Source organism: Zonotrichia albicollis, chromosome 12 (genome assembly GCF_047830755.1).
Source record: "Zonotrichia albicollis isolate bZonAlb1 chromosome 12, bZonAlb1.hap1, whole genome shotgun sequence".
NCBI classification, from domain to species: domain Eukaryota; kingdom Metazoa; phylum Chordata; class Aves; order Passeriformes; family Passerellidae; genus Zonotrichia; species Zonotrichia albicollis.
Genome location: NC_133830.1, coordinates 14966698 through 14991286, shown reverse-complemented (window position 1 = coordinate 14991286; position 24589 = coordinate 14966698). Strand labels below are relative to the sequence as shown.

At 39.7% G+C, this 24589-nt stretch overlaps 1 protein-coding gene across 30 annotated transcripts in view; it reads left to right on the top strand.

Annotated features, from left to right (window-relative positions):
• Positions 1-24589, top strand: part of PBRM1 (polybromo 1) — a 54948-nt gene that overhangs the window by 4615 nt on the left and 25744 nt on the right. For 23 of the 30 annotated variants that reach the window (XM_074549989.1, XM_074550006.1, XM_074549998.1 and 20 more), the window contains 14 exons: positions 413-510; positions 1058-1205; positions 3454-3594; positions 4226-4342; positions 4729-4797; positions 5545-5643; positions 6068-6153; positions 8672-8770; positions 10294-10385; positions 13739-13955; positions 19385-19526; positions 19997-20094; positions 22805-23081; positions 23732-23837. In XM_074549989.1, coding sequence (XP_074406090.1) covers positions 413-510; positions 1058-1205; positions 3454-3594; positions 4226-4342; positions 4729-4797; positions 5545-5643; positions 6068-6153; positions 8672-8770; positions 10294-10385; positions 13739-13955; positions 19385-19526; positions 19997-20094; positions 22805-23081; positions 23732-23837 — 1789 coding nt within the window. The remainder of the gene's footprint in view (positions 1-412; positions 511-1057; positions 1206-3453; positions 3595-4225; positions 4343-4728; positions 4798-5544; positions 5644-6067; positions 6154-8671; positions 8771-10293; positions 10386-13738; positions 13956-19384; positions 19527-19996; positions 20095-22804; positions 23082-23731; positions 23838-24589) is intronic. The other 7 variants (XM_074550011.1, XM_074550015.1, XM_074549993.1 and 4 more) reach the window with 1 other exon arrangement.

Sequence of the window (24589 nt, the reverse complement as noted above, 5' to 3'; positions counted from 1 at the left end):
AGGGATGAGTGGGGAATAGCACAGGCAGTGATTGCTGAAGTGTACAATGCCTCTGCTATGCCTGTGCATGAGCAGTCTAATGTTAATTAACTGCAAAAGAACCCCTGTTGTTATTGTAGATGCCTGTAACCTGGAGAGAATTGCAGTGAATTAATTTACATGTTGGGTATTTTACTTAGAATTAGTATTGAAATAAAGCTCCTTGTGTTCAAAAAATAAATGGAGATCCTGCAGTACCTGGCACACTTGTCAGGTATCCTGCTAAAGTGTGAGGTGCTCCAGTTGCTTCTCACTTCTGCTTTAGAGCATGCTGTGGATTGGCAGCTTGTCCTTCCCTTTGTAAGCAGGCTTTTCTTTGTTATCTCCTTAAAATTATCTCCCTTTTCCTTATTTCATTGTTCTTGCCTTTCAGATTGCTGTCTGCCATGAGCTCTACAACACCATCAGAGACTACAAAGATGAGCAGGGCAGGCTCCTCTGTGAGCTCTTCATCAGGGCACCCAAGAGAAGGTGAGGCCACAGGTCTGGTTAAGCCTTGAACCTGAGATTTAATCAGGGACAAGTGGAAATTGATAAATACTTCAGCAATAATTTGTGAAAAATCTAAGCTAAATTTGCCATCATTTCACATCAGTGTTTGATTTAATTATTCAGTGGGATGAGCTTACATTGGTGCTCTTTTTCAGGAAAAAAAAAGGATACACTGAATTAATTTGTATTACCTGCTTAAAACATCCATGCATTGGATTATAAGATATTCTATATAAGTGGTGGGATGTAATACTAAGGACACAGCTTGGGAGGGTCAATAGAAGTAACCCTTGAAAATGCAGTAGCTAAGTAAAAGGCTGAATTTTCTCTTAAACTCAGAAAATTGAGGACAGTAACAGTACATGAAGTGAGCTGACTGATAGAGCACTGCACACATCTTTTAGCTGTAACAGAAATGTATTGGAGCTTTCTCTGGTTTATTTAGTCATAAGCATGCACAAGCTTTAGTGCTGTGGTTTGGGTTTTACTGCTTGGAACATGATGCCTGTTTTTGTCATTGCAACAGAAATCAGCCAGATTATTATGAAGTGGTTTCTCAGCCAATTGATTTAATGAAAATCCAGCAAAAGCTGAAGATGGAGGAATATGATGATGTGAATGTGCTGACTGCTGATTTCCAGCTTCTCTTTAACAATGCAAAGGCTTACTATAAGGTGAGCAAACTAAAGGCTCAAATCCATTGTAAGAGGAGTAGAGATGTTCAAATTCTGCCTTGGTTTGGCCAAAACCTCTTCAGTTTAGGCTGAAGTATTATTGGTAAGAAAACAGCACATATTGCAGTTATTTGCATAAATTTCCATAATGTTGACTGTATCTTTCTAAAATGCCCTGCTATAACAATTTTTCTGGGGAAAATCATAAAGTAATGTGGGGATGATCTTCGTTTTCCAAAAGAGGTCAAAAGCAAAAATGGAGATAGAAACTGAGAAAAATATTCCTCTGTCAAAGCCTCCTCATTTTACAACATCCTCTGTGTTTACAACACCCTCTCCACCTTTGAAATGGAGAAAGATTTCTTTTTTTTTTTTCCTCCCAGAAGGAAAAGTTTGTGCTCGCAGCGAACTTATGATAGGAGTGTTGAATCTTTCTCTTCCATTTGCCACTTAATAAAATGTCAAAAAGGCACAATGACTGTCATGGTCAGTGATGATATATATGAATGTAATGTCATCAAGACAACCCCCATGGCAATTCCCCCAAACTAGGTGTGTGTTTTATTATGGATACTAATGGGTTTTATTGCAGTTTTCATAAGGAAGTGGGGAAAAAAATTGGATTAATTTTGTTTAATGAAAGGCCATGTTAAATCCATAAACCAGTGAAGTTGAATGTGGTGAATGAGATGATACAGCAAATCTAAACCTGCTAATATTGCCTTTCACATATCTTTGACTTGGGAGATGACCCAAATGAGTTCCTTCTGAATAACCCAGCTGGGGTAGCCAAGTGACATCCAGAAAGGCAGTGTTTGTTTCACTTGAGTGTGTGTAGTAGCTTCTCAAAACAGATTTGTGGCTTAATGCATTTCTACATTCAGCTTCCAGGAGGAAAAGAACAAATATTTCCAAATCCATTTGTACTCCTGGAGCTTTGCAAGGCACTCAGTGTGAAAACCCCAACATTAATGGGTTGGTGGCAGAAGAGAATAACTGGGGTTTTACAGAATGTGTCCTGCCTTTGCCTATAGAATTATGGGCTCAAAATTTAACTGTGTCATAGAGATCTTGCATTAGATTAAAAATAGGTATCCATTATTGCAGGATGAAGGAATGCTGGCATTTCCAGAGATTTATGGGGCTGTGGCACACAAACTTAACCTCTTCTTCTTTTCACCTTTTACCTTCCCCAGGCAGCTCCATGGCATGGACAAACCAGGGACAGTGACTGATTGTCAAGGTCTTTGTTGCAGCAGATGTTTTATTGGCAGCGCTCCAGCAGAGCTGCAGCCTTTGGGGTCTTTTTGTATTTCTGGTCAAGTCTCTCACTCCTGAGCATCTTGCATTAATACAGAAGGAAGCAGATTTGTGGAGCAGGATACCCTTAAAAATCTGCTCTTCATAAGCAACATCTGGTCTAATATGCTGGGAATATTTAAGCCTAATAAGGCAAGATTAAGAACAGTTCTCATGTTGGTTTCTCATTTGTATTACAAGCTGTCAGAGGTTGAGAGAGTGAAGTAAGAAGAATGCAATCAGCAGTAATAAGGTGATATTATCAGCAGGAATACCTGAAATAGAGCCTAAATGACAGAGGAAAGGGAAGGAAAAATACATGGGTGGAAAAGCTCTCTTTGTTCTGTGTAGTGGGTAATAGGCACGTGCTTGTTTGCCACTACCAGCTCTGTATTTTTAAAAGTTAATTTTCTAACTAATGCTTCTACCTCTTCTAAAAGATGTATCCAGAGGTGTACCCAGGTGGTAGCATGTTGTCAGGTTCTTTAGAATTGCCCAGTTAATGCTTAGTGTAAACCATTGCAGTGCTTTCAAAGATATTTATTGGCATTCTTCTATAGAAGTTCATTTTCAAGTGCCACACAATGACAGCAGTATTGGCATAAATCAGATTTCTGGCATACTGAAATTTAATCTGTTTTAAATGCTGGTGGTGTACTTCAACAAAAGCCAATGATTTCTCAGATTCATCTAGTTGGTTTGTCCAGGCCTCAACCCAGCTAGTTTTATTGCAAAGTTTTCTGAAAGGCTTGGATGCTTTTGAGTGATACAGGTTATATTTTCTAGTGCTTATTGTGATTCTTAACTCCTCTGTCAAAGAACAAATGAAGCAGGAATTTCCCAAGTTTTCTATTGCTCATATTTAATAACTTTCAGCTGGTAACTTACAAATTTTCTCCAGATGAGAGTGCCCTGAATTTTGACTGTAATATTTGATTTGTTTTTACAGCCAGATTCTCCTGAATATAAAGCTGCCTGCAAACTGTGGGAGCTGTATTTGCGCACAAAAAATGAATTTGTTCAGAAAGGTGATGCTGAGGATGATGATGATGATGAGGAAGGACATGACAATCAAGCAAATTCTGAATTAGTAAGTGTGGGCATGACAGCTGCAGAAGGGAGGCTGTAACTGTGGATGTCAGCTCACTCTGAGAGGGTGCAATTCATTGAGTAACATTTTCATTGTTAAATTATGCCCCAAAGGGTATTTCTTGTGCAAGTTTATCAGTTCATCACTTCACAACATTGTGTGTGTGTTTCACTTTTGCCTAGCAAAAAAAGCTGTGAGGGTTTCTGATATGGGTAAAGCATGGTTCTGGTTTAATTGGAATAATATGAAGTGTGCTTGAGTTCATGCCAGCATTGAGGTTGGTTGCAAGCATCATTCGTGTCTAATGACATCAGTTATCAGCAGGTGCCCCATTCAGTCAGTGCAGCTGTTCCTGGAGTGTTATGAGAGGAAATTTGGGCTAGCCTGGTGTTTGTGATGTTGGGATGCACATTTTCTGTAACTATGATGTGTGTCTGACAGTCTGCAGTGTAAAGCTGAAATTAGAGTTTTTTAGTGTACCTTTACCTGCACAAACAATATTGTCTTCAAAAGTTGCATCTGTATTTTGTAGCTGATTTTTTCTGCCTTTGAAACATTCAGCACAATTTGAAGCCCTCCACTCTGGCTGCTAGTAAAACTTACTTTCTGTAATTTTTGTTTCTTACATTAGTCATCTCCAGGTTACCTGAAGGAAATTCTGGAACAGCTTCTTGATGCTATAGCTGTTGCCACAAACCCCTCAGGACGACTCATAAGTGAACTGTTTCAGAAACTTCCTTCTAAAGTGGTGAGTATTTCAGTAATGTGGGTTGTGTGCTAAGCTGGAAGCCTGGACATTTCTGTAGCTGATGGTCACGCTCAGGGTGCAGCTCTCTGTTTCTGCCTCATCAGTGGCAAACTCCTGTACCTGTTTGTACTGCTCTGTTTCAGAACAGTGATGTTCTGGTTTTGAGGTGAAAGTTTTAACCAGCAGAATCAATATTCTGAAAACCATCACCATGGATTTTCAATCAGACCTGGTCTTTTATGTCACTTTATTGATTCCTTGTATCTGCCTCATTTGAGGCTTGCACTGTTCTTACTTCAATTCATCTAATGGCTTGTTCTGTGAGCTGTTAGAATAAAACCTTTGTGACTGTTTATAGTAATACATAAATTCTTTCTGTTTTCCAGCAATATCCAGATTATTATGCAATAATAAAGGAACCCATAGATCTTAAAACCATTGCCCAGAGGATACAGGTATGAACATATTAATGTGTCAGGGTACAGCCTTTATTAACAGAATTGTTAGAAGTCAGGATTTATGGTGGCAGGAAAGGCAGTGAGCTTTCCCTCTGCTATTAGGAAACCTGCACACTGTGGTGATTCAAAGTTCTGTGCTGGGTTAGTGCTGCAGAAGGTGCTGGGTGGAAGATCAGGCATTGTGAGCTGTGGAGTGCTGGCTTTGAGCCAGAATATCTCGGGTTCCTTGATGTTTAATGGCTTAAAGCAGTTCCTTGACAAGTGCTGCTCATGTAAAACATTGAGTGCTGAGGCTTGGTTGTGCATTATCATCACCTACTTCTGTTCTAGTGCTATAAATAGATGTTTTGTACTGATGCATTTTTCATCTCACTTCTCCAATAATTTGAAATACTGTTCTGTAATTCTAGCATTTTGCATAGTAGGGATAGGACATAGACTGATTGAACTAGAGAATAAAGTTAAAACAGCATTTTGTCAGAGCTCTTCAAAATAAGGGTACTGTTACCTTTTAAGTGTTTTTTCAATCTTAGCATTCATGAGCTTTATAAAGACTTAGCATATATCTATGCTACTGTCTTTGTTTACTTTTTCCAGGTACTTATCTGTTGTCTTTACAAATAAGTTGTTTTTCTATGAACATTCCCTTAACTGAATATGAATTCCTTTGCTTTTCACTATTGGCTTAGTTCTCATGCTGTCTGAAAGTTGCCACTTTAACCAGTTCTGCTTCTTGTTGTATAGAATGGAACTTATAAAAGCATTCATGCCATGGCCAAGGACATAGATCTTCTGGCAAAGAATGCCAAAACCTACAATGAGCCTGGATCCCAAGTATTCAAGGTTAGTTTCACTTGTTCATAGTGTGATTTGAGTTCAGACTTTCTTGACTACTTTCTATGCTGGTTGATCCTTAAATAAGTCTTGAGCATAAAGCTCTCAAGACCCTGATTTTATTTTTTTTTTAAATAGCTTTTAGTGCGTTTTTCTTTTTTACATTGCTTTTTGTAGAATTGTGCAACTGTGACAAAAAAATGAGCCTAGCCTGAAGCTGCTCAGGTCTTCTATTCAGTTTTTTCAGGCCACTGTAAAAATACTGTGTGGGAGTATTTCAGGCACACTTTGTTCCATGCTTCATTTCTCATGCAAAATTGTTTTATATCTAAATGTAAAAACACCTTAATTTTTGTTTTCGATAGCTGGATATATCTGATTACAATATTATTCACTTTCAACATTAACCAAAAAATCCTCTTTTCATTGACAGGATGCAAATGCAATTAAAAAGATATTTAATATGAAAAAGGCTGAGATTGAGCACAGTGAGTTGGCCAAGTCAAGTCTCCGAATGAGGTACTGCAAATTCTATAATCTCATATGAAAACCTCTATTGACATTCCTTTAATTGTGCTGTGGAGAGTGTAGTGGGAAATAATGGCTTGAAAACTTAATCAGTGTTGTTTTATAAGTTGTACATTGGTTAAAATAGTTTTTGAAAGAAAGCTTTTTTCTTTGAAATACTTCTACAGTGAAATATTTTTGTGATGTACTTGATTATGAAAAATACTGTCAGTGGATGTTTAATAGGTTATGGCAAATTTCCACCACATGTTTATAAGTTAATAACAGAAAATGAATAGTGAGGAACAAGATGCTTTCTTTTATTGAAAAGTGCTGGGTATTCTTGAACCTTGTTAGGAGCTGAAACCAAAGAGCTCACAGTTAGGGGCAGAAACATAGGAACAGAACCTTGGGCAAAAGATACTTAGAGGGAAATCCATTCATGTTTGAAAAGCAATTTTAGCTATGAAGAGAGGCACAGAAACCTGAAGATCCAGATTTATTAATCAGTGAAGCAGAGATTTGGCCCTGAATATGCAGGAATAAAACACTTGATGAGAGTTGATAGCTCTATTTGTTTCATGGGGTGATTTTACTTAGGAAACAGCATTTTCTTCCTGTGAAAATCCATAGTGTACAGAGAAGTGATGCAGTCATTATAAATGTTTCTTAACTGAAATGCAATTAAATTTCTTCTCATATAAACATTTTACTTTTAAGTAACACTCAAGGGTACAATTAGATATTATTTGTCAATGTGAGCTGTGTCAGTTATCTCAAAAAAATTAAGCAATGTCCTGCAAGCCATTCAAGGAGTTTGAAAACTTACAAGGTGGAATCTCTTTATCTGTTTGAGCTGTTTACTGGTATTTGGTGCTGGGAAACCACTGTTGGCATTTCCTGCCAAGGTGTGTATGGTACAGCTGGAAACACTGTCACTGCCTTACTTAACTTAAAGGTAGTTTCATTTTTTCTGTGTATATGGTGTCAGTATTAGAAGCTTTGCCTAGAATTATTGTGTGAAAGAAGTGGAAGTTGCCTGGTTGATTTTTACTGCTAGGTGTTTTGAGAAGTGGTTTTTTTTTGTTGGTTTGTTCAGCATCAGCATCCTTCCCATGGTTGGGTGAATCACTGCTGGAGCATATAAAAATAAAAAGCAGAAATACTCTTTAAGGAGTAATTCCTGACACATAGGTGAACGATTCTCCTTCATAAAAATATGTGTAGTGGCAGAAGATTTGGATTCTACAGACACTGAACATCCATATATGTTTGCTTTGCAGTAACTAGAACTACCCAGAAGCATAGAGGTTTTCTGTTTAAATTGTGATTGCATTTCATTTTTGTCACTGTGTTGGCCATTGATGAAGCTCAGCATGTCAGGGTGTGTGTCATATTTTTTTCTGAGACTCAATGGTTTTTCTTTAAAATCTGATTGTGTAAGAAGGGATGACAGATAAATCACACTGATATTTGTTAGCTGAATTCCTCTCTTGCACTGCCAACCCATTTCCACTTCTCAGCTGCCTTATTCTAGATGTTCCTCTTGTGCATTGTGTTCTCAACAGACCTTCAAATCCTGAAGTAATCTATCCGAATCATTGACAGCTCCCTTCTTTGTTTCTCTGACTTGGGGGAAAAATAATGCATGAAGCAGGCTACAATAATACTGGGCTGGATGCAGAAAAAATGTGGATAAGAAAAGTGTCATGAAAACCAAACCTTTCACTGCTATTGTGTATTTCACTGGTTGCTTTTTCTGTTGAACCATTCTTTTTTTGTTTCTTTCTTTCTTTCTCAAGAATCTGCTTCACAGAATTATTATTCTTATTTAAATTCCTAAGTGTTGAATTGTGTTAAAGGGGAGTTCTTTACCTATTGCTGATTTGGGTAAAACTCCCTCATAAGTTTACTTCAAGTGCATTTTCTATATTTTTCTTCTGAATTTGCATCTGTTGTTCTTTGTCATTGGTGGCTCAAACTCAAATCATCATAATGCTACTAACATGAGCTTTATATGTTGCTTCTGTGTCAAAAATCATGGTTTTTGTTGCAGAGCTCATTGTCTCCTTTGCCATCCTAAACTGCTCTTTGTGGGTGCATTTAACTGTCCTCCCTTAAAGTGACAAAATGGAATTGTTTGATAATATGCACTGTCAGCCAACCTGACAGTGACTTTAGCTGCTGATAAACATGACTGGACCTGTATGATTGGCTTTATCTGGATGCTAAGGAACATTTTGTTGGCTGCTTTCACTGCTGTTTAGGCTGAGCTGTGTGTACAGCTATCAATGCTTGAGCTGAACGTTACTTTCCTCTGACTTTATAAACAACATCCACATAAATGCTGGAGCACTGAAAGGATCTCACTTATCTTTTAGCTTCCAAACATCTGTCTCTGAACTTTTTGGCTGATCTATCAAAGTGATTCTGTAAAAAGCTTTTTTTCTTGCTGCATCTTTTCATGGGTTTAAGGTGGGCCTGTTTTTTTTCCTCCCCCCTTTCCTTGGCTTGCCTCTCCTGCCTTAAGGACTGCATCAAATTTGGCTGCTTCCAAGCTGACAGGTCCTTCCTCACAGGGTAAAGGCAGTGTTGGGGATGAGAGAAATTCTTCTAACAAATATTATCGGTAAGTAAATTGTGCCCTTGGAGGAAAAGCTGCGTCCTCACCGTATGGAAATGCTGAATTTTGTTTGATTTTCTTCCTCATACCTGCTGTGCTGCTGGGCTTTGGATTAGGATGAGATGAATGCTGATAAGACACTGATAGTGTGGTTATTGCTGACTGGGGAGTGTGTGCAGTCCATGCTGGCAGTGCTCCTTGGTGTGGCTACAGCAGCTGACACTGCAGCACAGGGATAAAGGGATAAAACCACCTGGGCTGCTCAGCTGGGCCTGGATCTGCTGCTCAGGCCCAGAACCTCTTTGTGAAAGTGCCTCATGCCCATGGCCCCAAGGGCCACTGAACAGCAGCACAGCAGCCAGGCTGGCTCAGGATGCTGAGGCTGGAGTGGCCCTTGTGGATCTGCACTGGCAGTGGGAAGGTGAACTACAGCTCCAGGGGCCTTTGGGAAGAGGGGCTACAAGTGGATGTGCTCATGATCCAGGTGAGGATTGCACACCCTATCAGTGGTACTGCAATGTAAATGACCCAGGTGAATGAAGCTTTTTTGGTGAAAAGAGGCAAAGCACAGCAAGGACAGAAGCAGAAGTGGCTTCATCAGGCAGCAGCCCAGCCCCAGCACTGCTGCCCTGCACGACTGCAGGGGCAGATGGAACCCAGGGTCAGGGACTAAAGGAGCTCAGTGGATGTTTTAGAGGGATGGCCCACACACTAAGGAAATGATACCTGTGTGTTTGTATCAAAAGGCAGGAAAGGTGTGTGGGAGAGTGCAGGGCCCAGGCATGCCCTCAGCCCATCTGCTTTTGTCCAGTCTTCACTTGGGCCCTGCAGGACAAGGCTGAGCCCATTTCTGGAGTAGCCTAAAGAGCTGATCTTGTAAAAAAGCAGAGAATGTCAGGCATAGCTAATGCAGTGTGGTATGAAATGGTGTGCTCCAGGTTTGGGACAAAAGAGAGGGATGCTGAAGAAGCCCAGATGAGACTGTAGCCCGTGTGGATGCCAGGTTACTCCACCTAAGCATAGGAGGCTGCTTCATTTGCAGGCACTGTGTGTGCTGAAAGTGCCAAATGTGGGGATGAGGGAATGGGAAGAAATAGAATATACAGCTTTTAGTGTGTTGAATTCTTTCCTGTAGACAAATCCCAATAAAATAGGATCAAAAACTAAAGTTATTAATTGGGAGAGACTTCTTATCATTCCCCTTCTCTTGCAATCAATCAAATACTCAAGTGTACAAAACAGGACAGAAGGTAGTAGGCTGAAGCTCAGTTTTCTGACTGTGTTGGATGGACCAGCTCATAAAATAGAGACAGACTCAAGGCTTGGTAAGAATTTCTCCTGTTAAAGGCTCCAGCCTTCTTTACTCACAGCTATGTTCCTGCTTATGGAGTCATGACTTGTTTGCTCACACACTTTTAGGTGACTGTTAATAGTTAATGTGATAACCCTTTCCTTTTTTTTTCATTATAATTTTCTCTTTTTTTTTTATTTTTCATTTTAAAAATTCCTTTACTTTTTCTCTTTCATAGCAACAAAAGATCAGCCCAAGGGGATCGTTTATCAGCAATAACCATGGCACTGCAATATGGATCAGAGAGCGATGAGGATGCAGCTTTGGCTGGTAGGAGCTGAAATGCAGTTTCTCTAATTCCTTTTGTTAAAATGTTCACATGATCAAATCTGTAGAGCTCCTGATAAACTCAGAGACATTTATTTCAAAAATATTTTGTACTCAGGGTGTGATTCCTGTGAGTCTTACAGCTAGGTGAAATAGGGTAGGCCAAACTTGCTGGCATACTTTTGAGTTTTCTGTATGTTTCCAAGTGTATTTACCCAAGCTTTAGGGAGCTGTTGCCTGTTTTTATTCCTTCTAAAATGGAACAGAAGGGGAGATACTGGAGAAGACATTGGGTGCTCCATGCAGCAAAAGAGATTGGTAGTGCTGGAATTGCTTCTTTGTTTGATTTTTTGTTTACATTATTTCTTCAATGATGTTGAAAGATGCATCTGTTCAATATGTATTATTGGGACATTTATTTCTTACCTGGTAATTGAGCTGTACTCCACACAGTTTTCTAGTGGATGGGTATGTAGAATTTTTTGAATTTTAGCTCTTGCTGTAAGCAAAAGCATTTTGATTCCTGATTAGCTCAGAGTTCAGTTACTGCTTCAGAGCAGCTGTTTTCTGGGAGGTATGGGGAATATTTATTAGCTAGGTTTTGCTTGTTTGTTAACTGTTATTTTTTCAAGTTGTAATGCTATAAAAACATGTAGCTTTTTATGTTTTAGTGATTTAAATTCTTGCACTGATTAAACCACTTTCTGGTGCCACCTTTGCTATGGACATTATTGTAAGTTTTTGTAAGACTTCTCTCTGTGTGTGAGGCTTTTGCCTTGCTGCTGTTGAAGCTCCCTTATCTTTATTGCATTCACTAAGAGGCAATGTTATTTTTTTTAGCAGACCTGTCCCCCCCTAGGATTTTCTGTGCTTCCAGTGTACTACTTGGACAGCCCTGTGCTGCCAGTCTCTGGGTGACAAGGGCTTTTCGTTAAACCAAGTGATATTTTTATTAATTGCTCTGCTGTCTCATTTCTTTTCATTCCTCTAATGCTTGTTAAAATAAATGAGAACAAGGCTGCATGACTGAACATTAATAGAACTCTCTCCTTGAAGCAGAGAGCTGAATCTTTATGAGCTTCTTTGGTTGTAGCTGTTGCCTAAGCAATGAACAATATCAGTTTCCAACAGAGTTTATCCTGACAGCTGCAGATGGTGTTGGTGTGGTGGAGCTTGTAGAACATTTCCAGCCCCAGTGTAAAAGTTGTGAGCAGCTTCAGCAGCTCCCTTGCTCCTCATTATCAGTCTACAGAGGCAGGCATAGGTGGTCATTATGTATTACTTGCATGTATTTAATTTTGTAAACAAGGCTGTTTTGTTTTTACTGTCTCATGTAGAGATGGTTTAAGACTGGATGCTGCTTTTGGTTTTACTGGCAGCCATCTTCAGTTGGACATGGAGCTTTCATTGTTGTTTGGGTGCTCTGGGACCACAGAGGAGACAGTGGGGTTTTTGTGCTATCTGCAAACTGTAGTTGTGGTAGCAGCACAAAAGGGCAACAACCTCCTGTCCCTCTCTGCCAGTGCTTGCTGGGGATATGGGACCTGGTGCTGCTGCACCTTAAAGAAAATACAGTCTTGCATCAGATTGTTTGCTCTATAAGAGCAAAAATATTATTATTGCAAAAATAATAATTTTTCTGTCTTCTGGCCTGAGTAATACATTCTTCTTTGGCTCTTAATAGAGCAGGTTTCATATTAGGAGATCTGAACAATTTTCTAGATAGGTAAGAATATATGATGTTTACACATCACTTTTAAAGAACATGCCCATTATAATGAAAGTGTGGCTGTATATTTATTTATATTTATTTACAGCTGTATATACTGTAAATATGGTTATATCTATGACCATAATGTGTATATATTTACTCATAGTTGTGTATTATGTAAATATAAAATACAGTCAAACTATAATACATAAATGCTTTATTTTAGTATATTTTAAAATAACTAATTAATATCTAATTTACTTAGATTTCTTTTTAGTGAATGCCTCCTTTCAACACAATGAAAGTACATTTCTTATGTAGGGTATTGAACTGTTTTGTTGCTGCTCACACACAGCAAGAACAGCAAATACTTGACTGGTCCCTTTGTGTTTTCTCTTTCATAGAAACAAGTTATTCTGATTTTTCAGTTTGTTTCTTACTTTTGGTAGAGTGCTCAGAACTGAGCAATTTGAGTAAACAGACCAGACTGTTTGAGTAAACTAAACCATAATCTATTTTTGAAACTTCAGCTGATTTCAGTGGTAGCTCCAGTGATTTGTTTCTACCTGAGTTACTCTGTCCAGCTCCTGCTTTGCTGGCTGTGGTGTAGTAGGTGCTGGGTCATTAAGTGATGCTGATTGGTATCATTAGGTTAATTTTGGGTGTCTCCCCAAGTCAGTAATGCACATCCTCAGTGCATGTTTGCACATCTGCTGATGCCTGCTTGTGTTTTAGCTTTGCCTCTGACCCTGGCAGGTCCCACACTCTGGTGCAGATCTGGTGTCAGGCTGCAGAGCAGCAGTGACAGCAGTGTTGTTACACTCTGAGTGTGCCCTGGCTTTGTCACCATTTCTGTGTGACTTCACTGAAGGTGGATAGAGAGCTTGAAGCTGTGGCAGCCTCCTCTGAGCAGTGATGGAAATGCCAGCTGGAAAGCTGGTGTTGGAGAGCTGTGTAGCTGAGTGACTCAGTGTGTCATCTGCCACACTCAGAGGGGAAAAGGGGTGAATAATTTAGCTCTGGCATGTGCAAAGCCTTGTAGATTTTATGTCATGTCTGTCTGCAAGGTGCAAAGTGCACTGTTCATGTGACTTAGCAGTGTAGAAGGACTGGCCATTTATTGCTTCCCATCCTGTTTCCAGTGCCAGTGTTTTCTCCTTCCTGATATGTTTCTGTTGTTCATGTAATGTTTCTCCTAATTTTATCTGCAGTAAGTGTTAGCTCTTCATAGCTTTTCTTTCATTTATTCTAATCCTGAAACAAGATAACCAAAAAAGTTTGCTATGAAATTTTTAAATACTTACTATGAATTTTGTAGGCTTATTGTATAATCACTGTAAAACATTTATTTCTTCTTCATTTGCTGTATATGTTAGAGGAGAATCATCAGGCTTTAGTATCAATTTTTTCTGTTAAGCTTCACAATTTTTTATTGAGCTGTGATTAATATTGTCTAAAGGATTGCAATAAAGGGGTTTTTTTGTCAGCTTGAGGCTCATTAGATGTGTGTTGTGTCATTTTCTGAGGTGTGAATCTGACTGCCAGAGAGGGCTTTCCTTTCTTTCTGCTTTACACCTTTATCCACCAAAACACCCACTCTGAGCTGTCCTGCTGAGTTTCCTGGTTTTCTTTCCTCTCTGTGCAGCTGCTGCTCGTTATGAAGAGGGAGAGTCTGAGGCTGAGAGCATCACCTCCTTCATGGACACCTCCAATCCCCTGTACCAGCTCTATGACACAGTGAGAAGCTGCCGTAATAACCAGGGCCAGCTCATCTCTGAACCCTTTTTCCACTTGCCCTCCAAGAAAAAGTATCCTGATTATTATCAGCAGATTAAAACACCCATTTCATTGCAGCAGATCAGGTAAGAGAACAGAATGCAAACTACATCTGGTGTGAAACTATTCAAGTGTTTCTTTTATTCTCAGAATCTTCTCTTATGGCCAAGTTGTTGGTACCTAATGCAGTGCATCTCTCCTATACATCTGACTGCTGCTTGTTTCTGCTCAGTCTGCATCAGTCTTTAGATCAGCTGTGGTATATGGCTGCTATTTGGTTTATTTTTCATTGAATTTCATTTGTAATGTGCCTGAAAATTGCCATATGAATAATTCTGAAGGCTAGATGTGCAGCAGAGATGAAAGTTTTTGCATAACTCCATTTTTCTTTTTCCCTGACCTGATGGCTTGATTACCTCTTACTGCCATATTCTTTAAGTTAAAAGTGTTCAGTGTGAATTGTAGGAAGATGGCTGCAATTACAATCCTCCTGTCTGGGTCACTGTGTGACTGTGGAGAATAATTATATTCATGATGATGTGGCTGGTCTGGACTGAAGCCAGCATTTATAAATGTGTGAGCCATGGAAGGTCTGGTTTAATCTGAGTGCAGCTGTCAGATTAAAGACCTGAGTGAAGTGAGCAGTGTCTTTCTTTGGTTGCTCAGGATAAGCCAGTGTGATGGGTGTGAGCAGGTCCTGGGAGCATTACAAGGCTTTAATGGTGCTGCCCAGTGGCACTGGGGCTCCAGGCCCTGCCCCAGCCACACCCTGGGGGTGCCAATCCTTCAGCCCCAGTGAGGGAGCCCTGCACCCTCCCACTGCTCATCCCTCTGTAACCCACTCTGATGCACAGGTCTGTACATTTTAGTTGTGCCATAATGCAATCTGTCAGACTTGATGGAATTGTTGAATGAGCAGGGTCTTCATTAAATCAGAAGTTGACAAAGCTGATTTTTGGTTTTTTATCTTGTCAGAGGGTGTTTTGCATGTGCTGGGGAATAAAAGCTGCCACCCTGGTTATCTCTCCCGTCAGTGGCTTTAAAACATTTTTTCTTATGTCTTAGTACAGCTGTAATAGTGGCAAATAAAGTGTCTTGCCTTGAACAAAGCACAAAATGAAAAAAGAACCAAACAGTGAAATTAAGAAGAATCATTGACATTGTGTGCCTGAATCTACCTGAAAGTAGTGGCTCAAATTATATATAAACAGATTTGTTTGGGAGAGATTTTCCATTAAAACTATCCTTGATATCAGTTATAGAACAAATAACTTGCCATAGAGAGGCAGCTGCATTTCTGCTTTCCTTACAGTGTAGGCAGGTTGCATCTGGCTGTGTGAGCAGCACAGAAATTCCATACCAGTGTATGAAGAACTGTAGAAAAAAGTAACTTGACTTACTGTCTGGGGGCTTAGAAGATAAAAAAGGGAACAGCCAGGCTTTTTAGAAATAGTGTTTGAGGCTCACAAATTAAAGTACAATGTTTGTAGAATCGAATTTCCTGCAAATTCAGAAATTCAGCTGTCTTTTAAATTACCTTGTAATATTCACTTTTACTATACCTCAAAAGCCTTTAAGTTGTGCATATGTGCTCTTAACTGATGGGCTTTAGGGAAAACTGAAGCCTCATGGCTTTGCTGATAGTGCTAATGTGTCTTTGGTATTCAGAACTGCCACTCATTAGGGGTGGAGATTGTTTATGGGGTTTGGGATGTTTGGTTTTCTGTGGGGCTTTTTCCCTTCTTTTCTTGTGGTGGTGGTTTGGGGATTTTTTTTTTGAGATGTACATAAATAGAGCATGTCCTCTGTTCCCAGATGGGGACAGGAAAGTTCAGTGTCCCAGTGAGAGGCTGAAGGAGGTGGAGTGAAGTCTGCCATTCCTGTTTCATGTCTGTTGGGCTCTGGCATCTGGCTGCCTCAGCTGTCCTGCCAGAGCCAGCTGTGAAATGTGTGGCTGTTGAAATTTTACAGCTAGTCATGTATTTCAGGGAGGTTTGTGTGTGCTAAAAGCAGGAAAAGTCTTTAAAATAATTCATGATTTCCAGAGGGAGTGAGTGTGTTTTGGTTTAATGAGATGTTACCTATCTCAGCCTCTCAGTCACTTTGAGTGCTCTAAAGCTCAGTCATTTGAGCTGAGTGCTGATCCTGGGCTGTTCCTGCCTGTGGGAGGTAATCATGCTGATGGCTTTTAGTTGTCTCCTGATTTCCTCCTGCCTTGCTGCTCCCAGATCACAGAACAGCTGAGTTGGAGGGGAAACCATCCTGCCCAAGCCCTGTGGCAGGGTCACCCAGAGCCTCGTGCCCAGACTGTGCCCAGTCAGGTTTTGATGGTTCTCCACACATGGAGACTCCACATCCTGCCAGGGCAGCCAGTGCCCGTGTTTGAGCACCCTCCCAGTGAAAACCATTTGTGTTCAGCTGAAATTTCCTGTGTTCCCCTTTGTTCTGCTCACCTCTGGCCAGTGGACACAGCTGAGGTGACCCTGGCTGTCCCTTCATCCCTCCCAGCAGGTGTTGAGCACATTGATGAGAATTCTCTGCCTCAAAGAGAGCAAAGCTCAGAGCTAGAGAACAAGAAAATCCTATTTAAAAAGAAAGGCATGATGCTGTCAAAGCTATGGCATTGACATGTGGTGAAAGTGCCTAATGCAAAGTTGGCATTGCTGGGGAAGAGAAATTCTGTTAATTACAAATAACCACAGGAGCAGTCAGGGGAAGATGCAGGAGAATGAGTTCAGTTCCCAAGTGCTGGATCCTGGCAGGCTTACAAGAACACTGTTCCTTATTAAATTTTACAGTGTTGGGAAGTATCATCCCCTAGGCAAGTGGGTCAGGCTTTTTTATCCCAGAGGAGGAAGGTGTACCAGGGAATGCCCTGGCAGCAGCTCTCTCTGAAACACATGTGGGAGTACAGGCACTGCAATTGGTACCTTCACAGCACACCCTGGTGTCTGCTGCTCCTGGGGCTGCAGCTGAGGTTTAAAAATTTGAGAGGATCAGGTGTCTAACACACTTGGGCTTGTGTGATAGCTGCTTTTTGGGGAATTCAAATCAATTTTTCTTAATGAATGTGATCCTTTTTGGACAATGCTCTGTGACACAAGAATTTAAATGTTTGCATTTATGTGATGTGTTGGGGTTCTCCTGAATTTTGTGGTGGCTCTTGGTGGTTTTGGATTAGTTATAAATTATTTGAGTGGAGCTTATAGTAAATGTCATCACCTGGTCAAGGATATTTTGCCATATAACTTAAGCAGTCTTAGCAATATGGCAAATCAAAAAGTGGAACTAATTTTGAAGCATAAGAGACTGGTGCCTGGACTAAAGTTTGAAGGGTTTATGGAGAACTTCAGTGTTTTTGTTTGCTTGATTCATAAATGAGTCAATTGGGAAGAGAAAATTATGCCTGTAATATTTTGAATACACTGTAAATTTTCACTTTATCTGAGATTTAGAACTTCTTTCATTCCTTTTGTCACTTAATAGAACTTATTATTTGGTGAATATTGTATATTTTTGAAATCTTCTGTTTGTGTAACCAGTTTTCCTACCTTAGGAAGTACTTTCAGTGCATGTTGTAGGTTTATAAAATCACAGGTTCAAGTAAAGAGGTTCCCAATATATTTTAGAAGAAGACTGTCATCTTCACTAGGACATTGGTCAAATGCATCTCTTGTTCCCACTCATTCTTTGTTAGTGGGTTGTTTTTCCCTTAAGAGGCAGGATTAGCACTTCCATTTCTGAATAAAAGAAAATAAGTTGCATAACTGATCTTATCCTGGTGTTTGAATATTTTTCAGTAGGGAAGTTTTAGGCTAAGTGTTTGTCTAATAAATAGATCTTTTGGTTGTATGGAAAGAGTATGTCTCACCTTCACTCCTTGCAGATATTCCACCTTGATGGACTGATGAGTTTGCAGTAGGCATTTTAGGGAGTTGAGTGCCAGCTTACAGTGTTCTTTTAATTAATATTCTGATCTCAACCAAATTAAATGTCATGTCAGTGTTGTTTTGGGCTTAGTGGTCTTATGAAACTAGCCTTACTTTTAAACTTTTTTTTCTTCATTTTGCAAAAATCATTTTGTATAAAAGGAAATTCTTTCTAGTTTTACTCGTGCTTTCAGGTACTGTTATATCCCTATCAATAATTTTCACAGAAATTTCTCTTAGTTTCTAGCATATGCTTTGTGTTATGTTGGCAGTGGCTTTCTGTAGAGCCATGAGTTTGGTTAGTTTCAGCCTCACTTTGTGAAATAAACTGATGTTTATAAAATCCTATCTTCCCAAGATTGGTGAGATGGCTTGTTAAACATTTATTGTGAGTAGCTGCACTTCATCCTCTAAATCCAGAGAAGTCATGAGGCTTGAGTTCTGCTGAGTTTGAGTGTAATTAAATCTGTTTGAAATACTTATGTAAATAACCTACCTAATTAATCATCCTATTGTTTGGTAACAGCAGCACAGAAAATGGTAGGAGAGGAATTTCTTTGCAGGCTAGAACAGATCACTTCTGTGCCTGTACATTTTTCATTTCTTATGTCCCTAGTTGGAAGTTATCACTTTCCAAACCATTCAGTCTAAGTGGGGTTTTTACTTTTGCTTCAGGCCTTTGATGAGCACAGCTGTGAATGTAAATGGTTTGCTTAAAATCAGATGGCAGTACCTTGGTTGTTGGGTAGTGGATAAGCAGGAGCAAGCTTGGGGCTGAAAGGTTTTATATTAAATTTATTTCATGGTAATGGTGATGCTCCATCAGGCAGGGGCACATTCAGCCAGGTGCTGCAGAAGCCAGGCTGGGTGCAAAGGTGATGTGTGGCTGCAGGAGGAGGAGGAAGTTGGAGCTGTGAAAGAGTTTGGGGCTTGTGTTGCTGCAGATTAGTATTTTCTGCTGTGTGTCATGAAGTATTGGAAGGTTTTGAAAAAGGTGGCTAGAACTTCCAGCATTGTGTAAGAAAACACATGAAGTTGAGCATTAACTCATGTTGATTCATGTGTTTAGCATGTGAAAAATGACTTTGTTGCTGTTACTCCTCCTGTAACTGTTTTTAGGTGTACTTTGCTGTATCACCAGTCCACAACCAGGTGTTTTTTTAAAGGAAGGCACAGATTGGAGGGTTTAACATGAGAGGTGCTGGCTGCTTTTGGCTCTCACAGAAGATGAGTGGAATTGATGGAAGGGAGGCGGCGTTTGGGGCTGTGCAGAGCTGGCCTGGCCTGAGGTCAGGGCTCAGGGGCACTGCAGCCTGTGCTGCCGCCTCACCTGTAACATCTCACCCCAGTATGAAAACAGGAGTTCAGGCTCCACAACTTCCAAATTACTGAAGCCATTCTTTGAGAAGATACATTTTCCTAGTCTAGTTACAAGTGGAAAATGTTACTAGAGAATCAAAAAGTAAATCCCACTTCTGTAGTTAGAGCTCTTTCACTATTGCTTTGTCATGAAAATGAGGATATTAAAGGACTGTTTTGCACTGTGTAACTAGTGAAATTAGCTGACTAATATTTCTCTTTTGCAGAACCAAGCTGAAGAACCATGAGTATGAAACTTTAGATCAGTTGGAGGCTGATCTGAATTTGATGTTTGAAAATGCCAAGCGCTACAATGTCCCCAATTCTGCCATCTATAAAAGGGTGCTGAAAATGCAGCAGGTTATGCAGGTATGTGGAGGAGAACAAGCAAAAGGATAGAACTTGACATGTAAATTTATTTCCCTAAAGGATATTTTTCCAGAATAATTTTTAAGTAGCCCTTTATTTGCAGAAGTATTTTCTTGCTTAGAGGGAAGTATGGGAAGGGAGAGCATCATGAAGTGATTTTTCCTCAGCACACCTGCTGCCTTCTGTGATTTCTTGCAGCCACTTCATTCCTTACTGTGACTCCCAACCTAATTAAATTGTGAGAAAATTGATGATGTAGGGCTTTTGAGTTTCCCTTTAACTGAATAAGGCTAAAACCTTTCAAATTTCATTAAGTGTTCCAGATAAGTGCTGTAGTCTGAAATGGCATTGTTTTCAAGTTGGTTCCTCAAAAGTTGTTCTGTCAGTTAGAAAGAACTATACTGCTCTTTAATTCTGTTCTCTAAGTGTCCAGCAATGAGTTTGGCTTCAGGTCTTTGTTCTTTTTTCAGGCAAAGAAAAAGGAGCTTGCTAGGAGAGATGACATTGAGGATGGGGACAGCATGATTTCTTCTGCTACATCTGATACTGGAAGCTCAAAAAGGAAAAGGTATCTGCTTCTGTAGTTCCTGCAGGACATAACATTGCTGCATCTCTTTTTGTTACAGAGAGTATTAAACCATGGTTTTTAGCATTTGTGTAAGGATTTGTAATTCTGAAACATCACTAAGTGTTGATTCTAATTAATTCAAAACTATTTGCTGACTATTAATTCCCAGTTTTGGTCTGTTAGTTGGCAGTTTTCAACATCAGTTCAATAAGTAAAATGGGCACTGTAATTGCACTGAACTCAGTGATTTTCTCAGCAGATTTCAGGATTTTTTGGGGAGAGTTGTTTTATTTTAGCCTGACAAATAGATAAACTGATTATAAGAGGTTGATGACTTAGGATCTTATAACATAAACCAAATTCCCAGTGATTTGCAATAGACTCTTCTATTGAGCATAATGATGCCTTTTGGAAGGTATTCTTTATGGTGGTAGCTGGTTTTTAATTAATGTTAGTGATACATTTCACTCCAGCAAGAGGGAGTTTCTCTAGTCTGCCTTATGGTGTCATTTGAAGTAAAGTCCAGCTCAGATAATATTGCAGTGGTAGCAACAGCCAATATAAAATTGCAATCTTTCAGCATCTTTCTTTGGTGTTGCTTATGAGCATTGGCTTCCTGCATATTTCTATTTCTTGTTTTGTCAAAGGAACAGCAGTTGTGGGGGGGAGGAAGGGAATGGAGCATCAGCAGAGAGTCACTGAAGAACAGTCAAATAAATGGAGAAATGTACATTAGTTAAAAAGCTTCAGAGGGAAAATATGAACATGGGTTTAGGAGGGAGTGCAGTCTAGGGGTGCCAGGAAGAAGAAATTTAATGGAAAGGAAAGGCAGACCACAGAACCAAGTAATCAAGGAACAAATTGCAAAAATCACTAGCTTTGTGATCTTCACATTCAAAAAGAAGTACTAACCTAATCAAGCAAGTCAAATTGTCATCAGAGTCCTTTTAACCCCATGTTGCTTTTGATCACCTCGTGCCAGACACTACTGAAATGCTTAAAAGGAAAAAATCTGTCAGGCCCTGTCATCTGAGAACAATAAAAGAGAAAAGGGAACAAGGGATTCCCCATGTTGGTAGGCAAGGGAGATCAGAATAATGCCTGAAGAGCACCTGGAAATGCTTTTGATGTTGTCAGTTTGATGCTTGTTATCCATTCACTTGCTGAATGATAGCAAGGAAAAGATCATAAATGCTGCTGATCACAGAAGTGAAGCAATGAGAGGAATTCTAAAATGTTGCTGGAAGAAGAAACCAATAACCCATGCAAAATTCATCCTGTTGGGAAAATAACAGTTACCCAGAAGAAAGTTATTTGAATGTGCCCTTTTATGTATCAGATGCATGAAATGAATCTTGAGTATTGGCAGGCCTTTTTATTTCTGTTTCTGCTTTGGTTTTGCTTTGCCTATATCTGTTGAAATGAGTGAGAAAAACCTGGAAACACATGAAAATGAGGGATTTGGCAACATGTCTGTGTTCTGGCATTGCTCAGCTGCTAGTAGGAACAACTAACCAACATTTGCCAGCAGTGGTAATGTTTAGCATATAGAACATATATTTTGAGTTTTCTTTGTTGTTAGTTTTCTTTAGTTATTTTGCTGATCTCACCAAGGAGTAAGAGATATCTGAGGCGTGAGATTATGCTTAATTAGGTTTATTTTAAATGTGTAATGAAAAGAGCCACATCATGTTTGCCACACCAAATCTGTGTTGCAGTTTGGTTTCTAATAAATTGTACTGGGATATTTTGCACATTCTGCAATTGAGGGTAATTTTTTGTGGTGGTTGTTGTCTTTGCAGATAATGTAGTAGTCAAAGTTATAACTACCTGAATAAGTCTTGAGGAGGTTGCAGATTGGAAGCCTGTTTACAAGTGCTTTGTAGTGAGTGTATTGCTCAGTGCCACAGTATCTGAGCTGAGACTATACATTGAAATGAATTTTCTTCTCCCTCATTTAATTTACTTATAGGCCATGTACTATGTGTGCAGGGAGCCATGTACGTTTTTATGATAAGCTGTGTCTTGGTTGTGCTGTCAAATTTCTTGAGACAGCCATAACAGCTACACACAGGATGACTGTAACATTTGTGGGGATAGCATGTACCATTGTGGGCTTGCAGTCTTGGGGAGCTTTATTGACTTCATTTGGATTGACAGATATTTAAGCAATTCTTTCTACTGCCTCCTTGGTATCCTTACTTGGTACTGAAGAATGCACAGAATTACTCTGAGATAAACAGCTCATGTGTTTGATATTCTGTGTTCACCAGAAGTAATCATGAGGGTAAAAGCCACCACTGACTGGTGGTTTTTACCCTGTTCACTCTAGATCTTGAGCTCTTGGATTCAGATGCCTGATCCTGACTGGTCTGTTTTCTCTGCATCTGGAAAGTGCTCAGAGCTCCTTTTGGCCTTTGCACTTTTAAAAATGAGTTAGTTGGTTTATTTTGTAGAACACTTGAACTCAGGGTCAATGAGAGAGCAATCATCTGGAAGAGTCATTTCCTGTTTCTGTGTCAGACTCCTGATTGTGATGCTGTTGTCAATTGCAAATTCTGGTCTTAATGTTGAACTTCTTGTGTGTGTTTAGGTGGTCCTGGTTGTCTCTTCAAGGTAGAGGATAATATCATTTTGATATTGGTGTTGGAAGTGGGGATAGGAACCCCTGACATTTATTCTTTTCTTTGTGTTCTTCTTAACCCGACAGTAAAAAGAACATCCGGAAGCAGCGCATGAAGATCTTGTACAACGCGGTTCTGGAAGCTCGAGAGCCCGGCACAGGCAGGAGGCTCTGTGATCTGTTCATGGTTAAACCATCCAAAAAGGACTATCCAGACTACTACAAAATCATCCTGGAGCCAATGGACCTGAAGATGATAGAGCACAACATCCGCAATGACAAGTACGCGGCGGAGGAGGCCATGATCGAGGACATGAAGCTCATGTTCCGCAACGCCAGGCACTACAACGAGGAGGGCTCCCAGGTACTGCTGGGCCCAGCAGCCACACTCTCTGCTGCCTTGCAGGCATCAACTGCTCTTAGGATGGCTTCACTGCGACTGTTACACGTATTAATTGTTGTAATTATTGTAAGGGATATGGTTTTCATTTAAAGTATATTGTTGGGCGTGTCTATATTGTGATGTTTCTCAGGCAGCAGGAATGATGTGGAACAGGGAGGTGGTAAGAAACCTCCAGCTGTTTCTAATAAGGAACTGGGTCAGCAGCTGCACTTCATCATCAGGGTAGGGCTTGAAGACCCAGGACTGTTCTAGTCCTTTGTACCTTGATGGAATCTGAGTGGTTCAAGGGATCTTTCATTGCTCAGCAGAAGGGTTTGAGGAAGAAGTTGATAACACAGCTGCCCCCTTGCCTTTTTGTAGTCTTTGGAATAGAGATGCATCTTAATTGAATAATTTTTTCAACATTTGTAGCTCCCTGATTTAGAGGGTGGCATCAGTTCTGCTTACCTGTGTCAGTTAAAAGGAAAGGTTTATTTATTTAAATAAAATATTCCATTTTGCTTTCTGCTTTTCCAAACTAACATTGAAGTGTTTCTTAGGAGCTAGTTCTTAACTAGTAAACACAGTAAACTTTAATTTGGTTGGATTTTGATTATTTTACTGATTAATAGGTGTACAATGATGCCCATATGCTGGAAAAGATCCTTAAGGAAAAAAGGAAAGAGCTGGGACCCTTGGCTGAAGATGATGATGTTGCATCCCCTAAACTAAAGCTAAGTAAGAGAACCTTGTGCTTTGCCTTGTCTCATTTCAATACTTACAACACAATACAGGTGAACAGGTCTTCCTTTTAGAATAGGCATGTTCTGCACAGTTGTTAACACTGACAAGGAAAGTAGAATTACATTTTCAAAATCTTGATTGCAATGCCATGTCTATGTTATACAATAGAATGAAGTTGTTGCATGTAGTGTTTTCTAAGAAAAGTAACTTAAAATGAAGAAAAAATATTTGGGAATGGGTGGAAGGAGTAAGATTTAGTCATACAGTGTTATCCAAATGTTAGATGGTGTAATATGTGGTCAGTCAAGTAAGGGGCTTCTCAAATTGAGCAAATCTTTTCATTTCGCTGGTTAAATGTCTGTGATTTCCACAGGATGATTAAAAAAAGGGAACCCTGTTTGGCAGATTATTGAAAGCCATGAAGAGCATGGAAGTGTAGTTCCTCGAGCTGTTGCCCTCACAGCCTTGCTACTACTCAAATCTTATGTTCTGTTTATATGTGTTCAGAGCTGAGCAAACTGAGGTGGATAAAACTGCACAAAAACCTTAAAGAAAATAACTGCACACAGTCTTCTTGTAAATTAAATGTGCAGCTCCTGGGTAAAGCACAGGTGTAGAGTACAGGTGCAGTGCAGTAACAAGATCCTGAATTAGTCAAAAAGCCAACCTGATAATGCCATGGGAGGCCTTAGTTTGCATATTACTTTATTATAATCCTTTCTAATTTGGCATAAACATGTCATAAA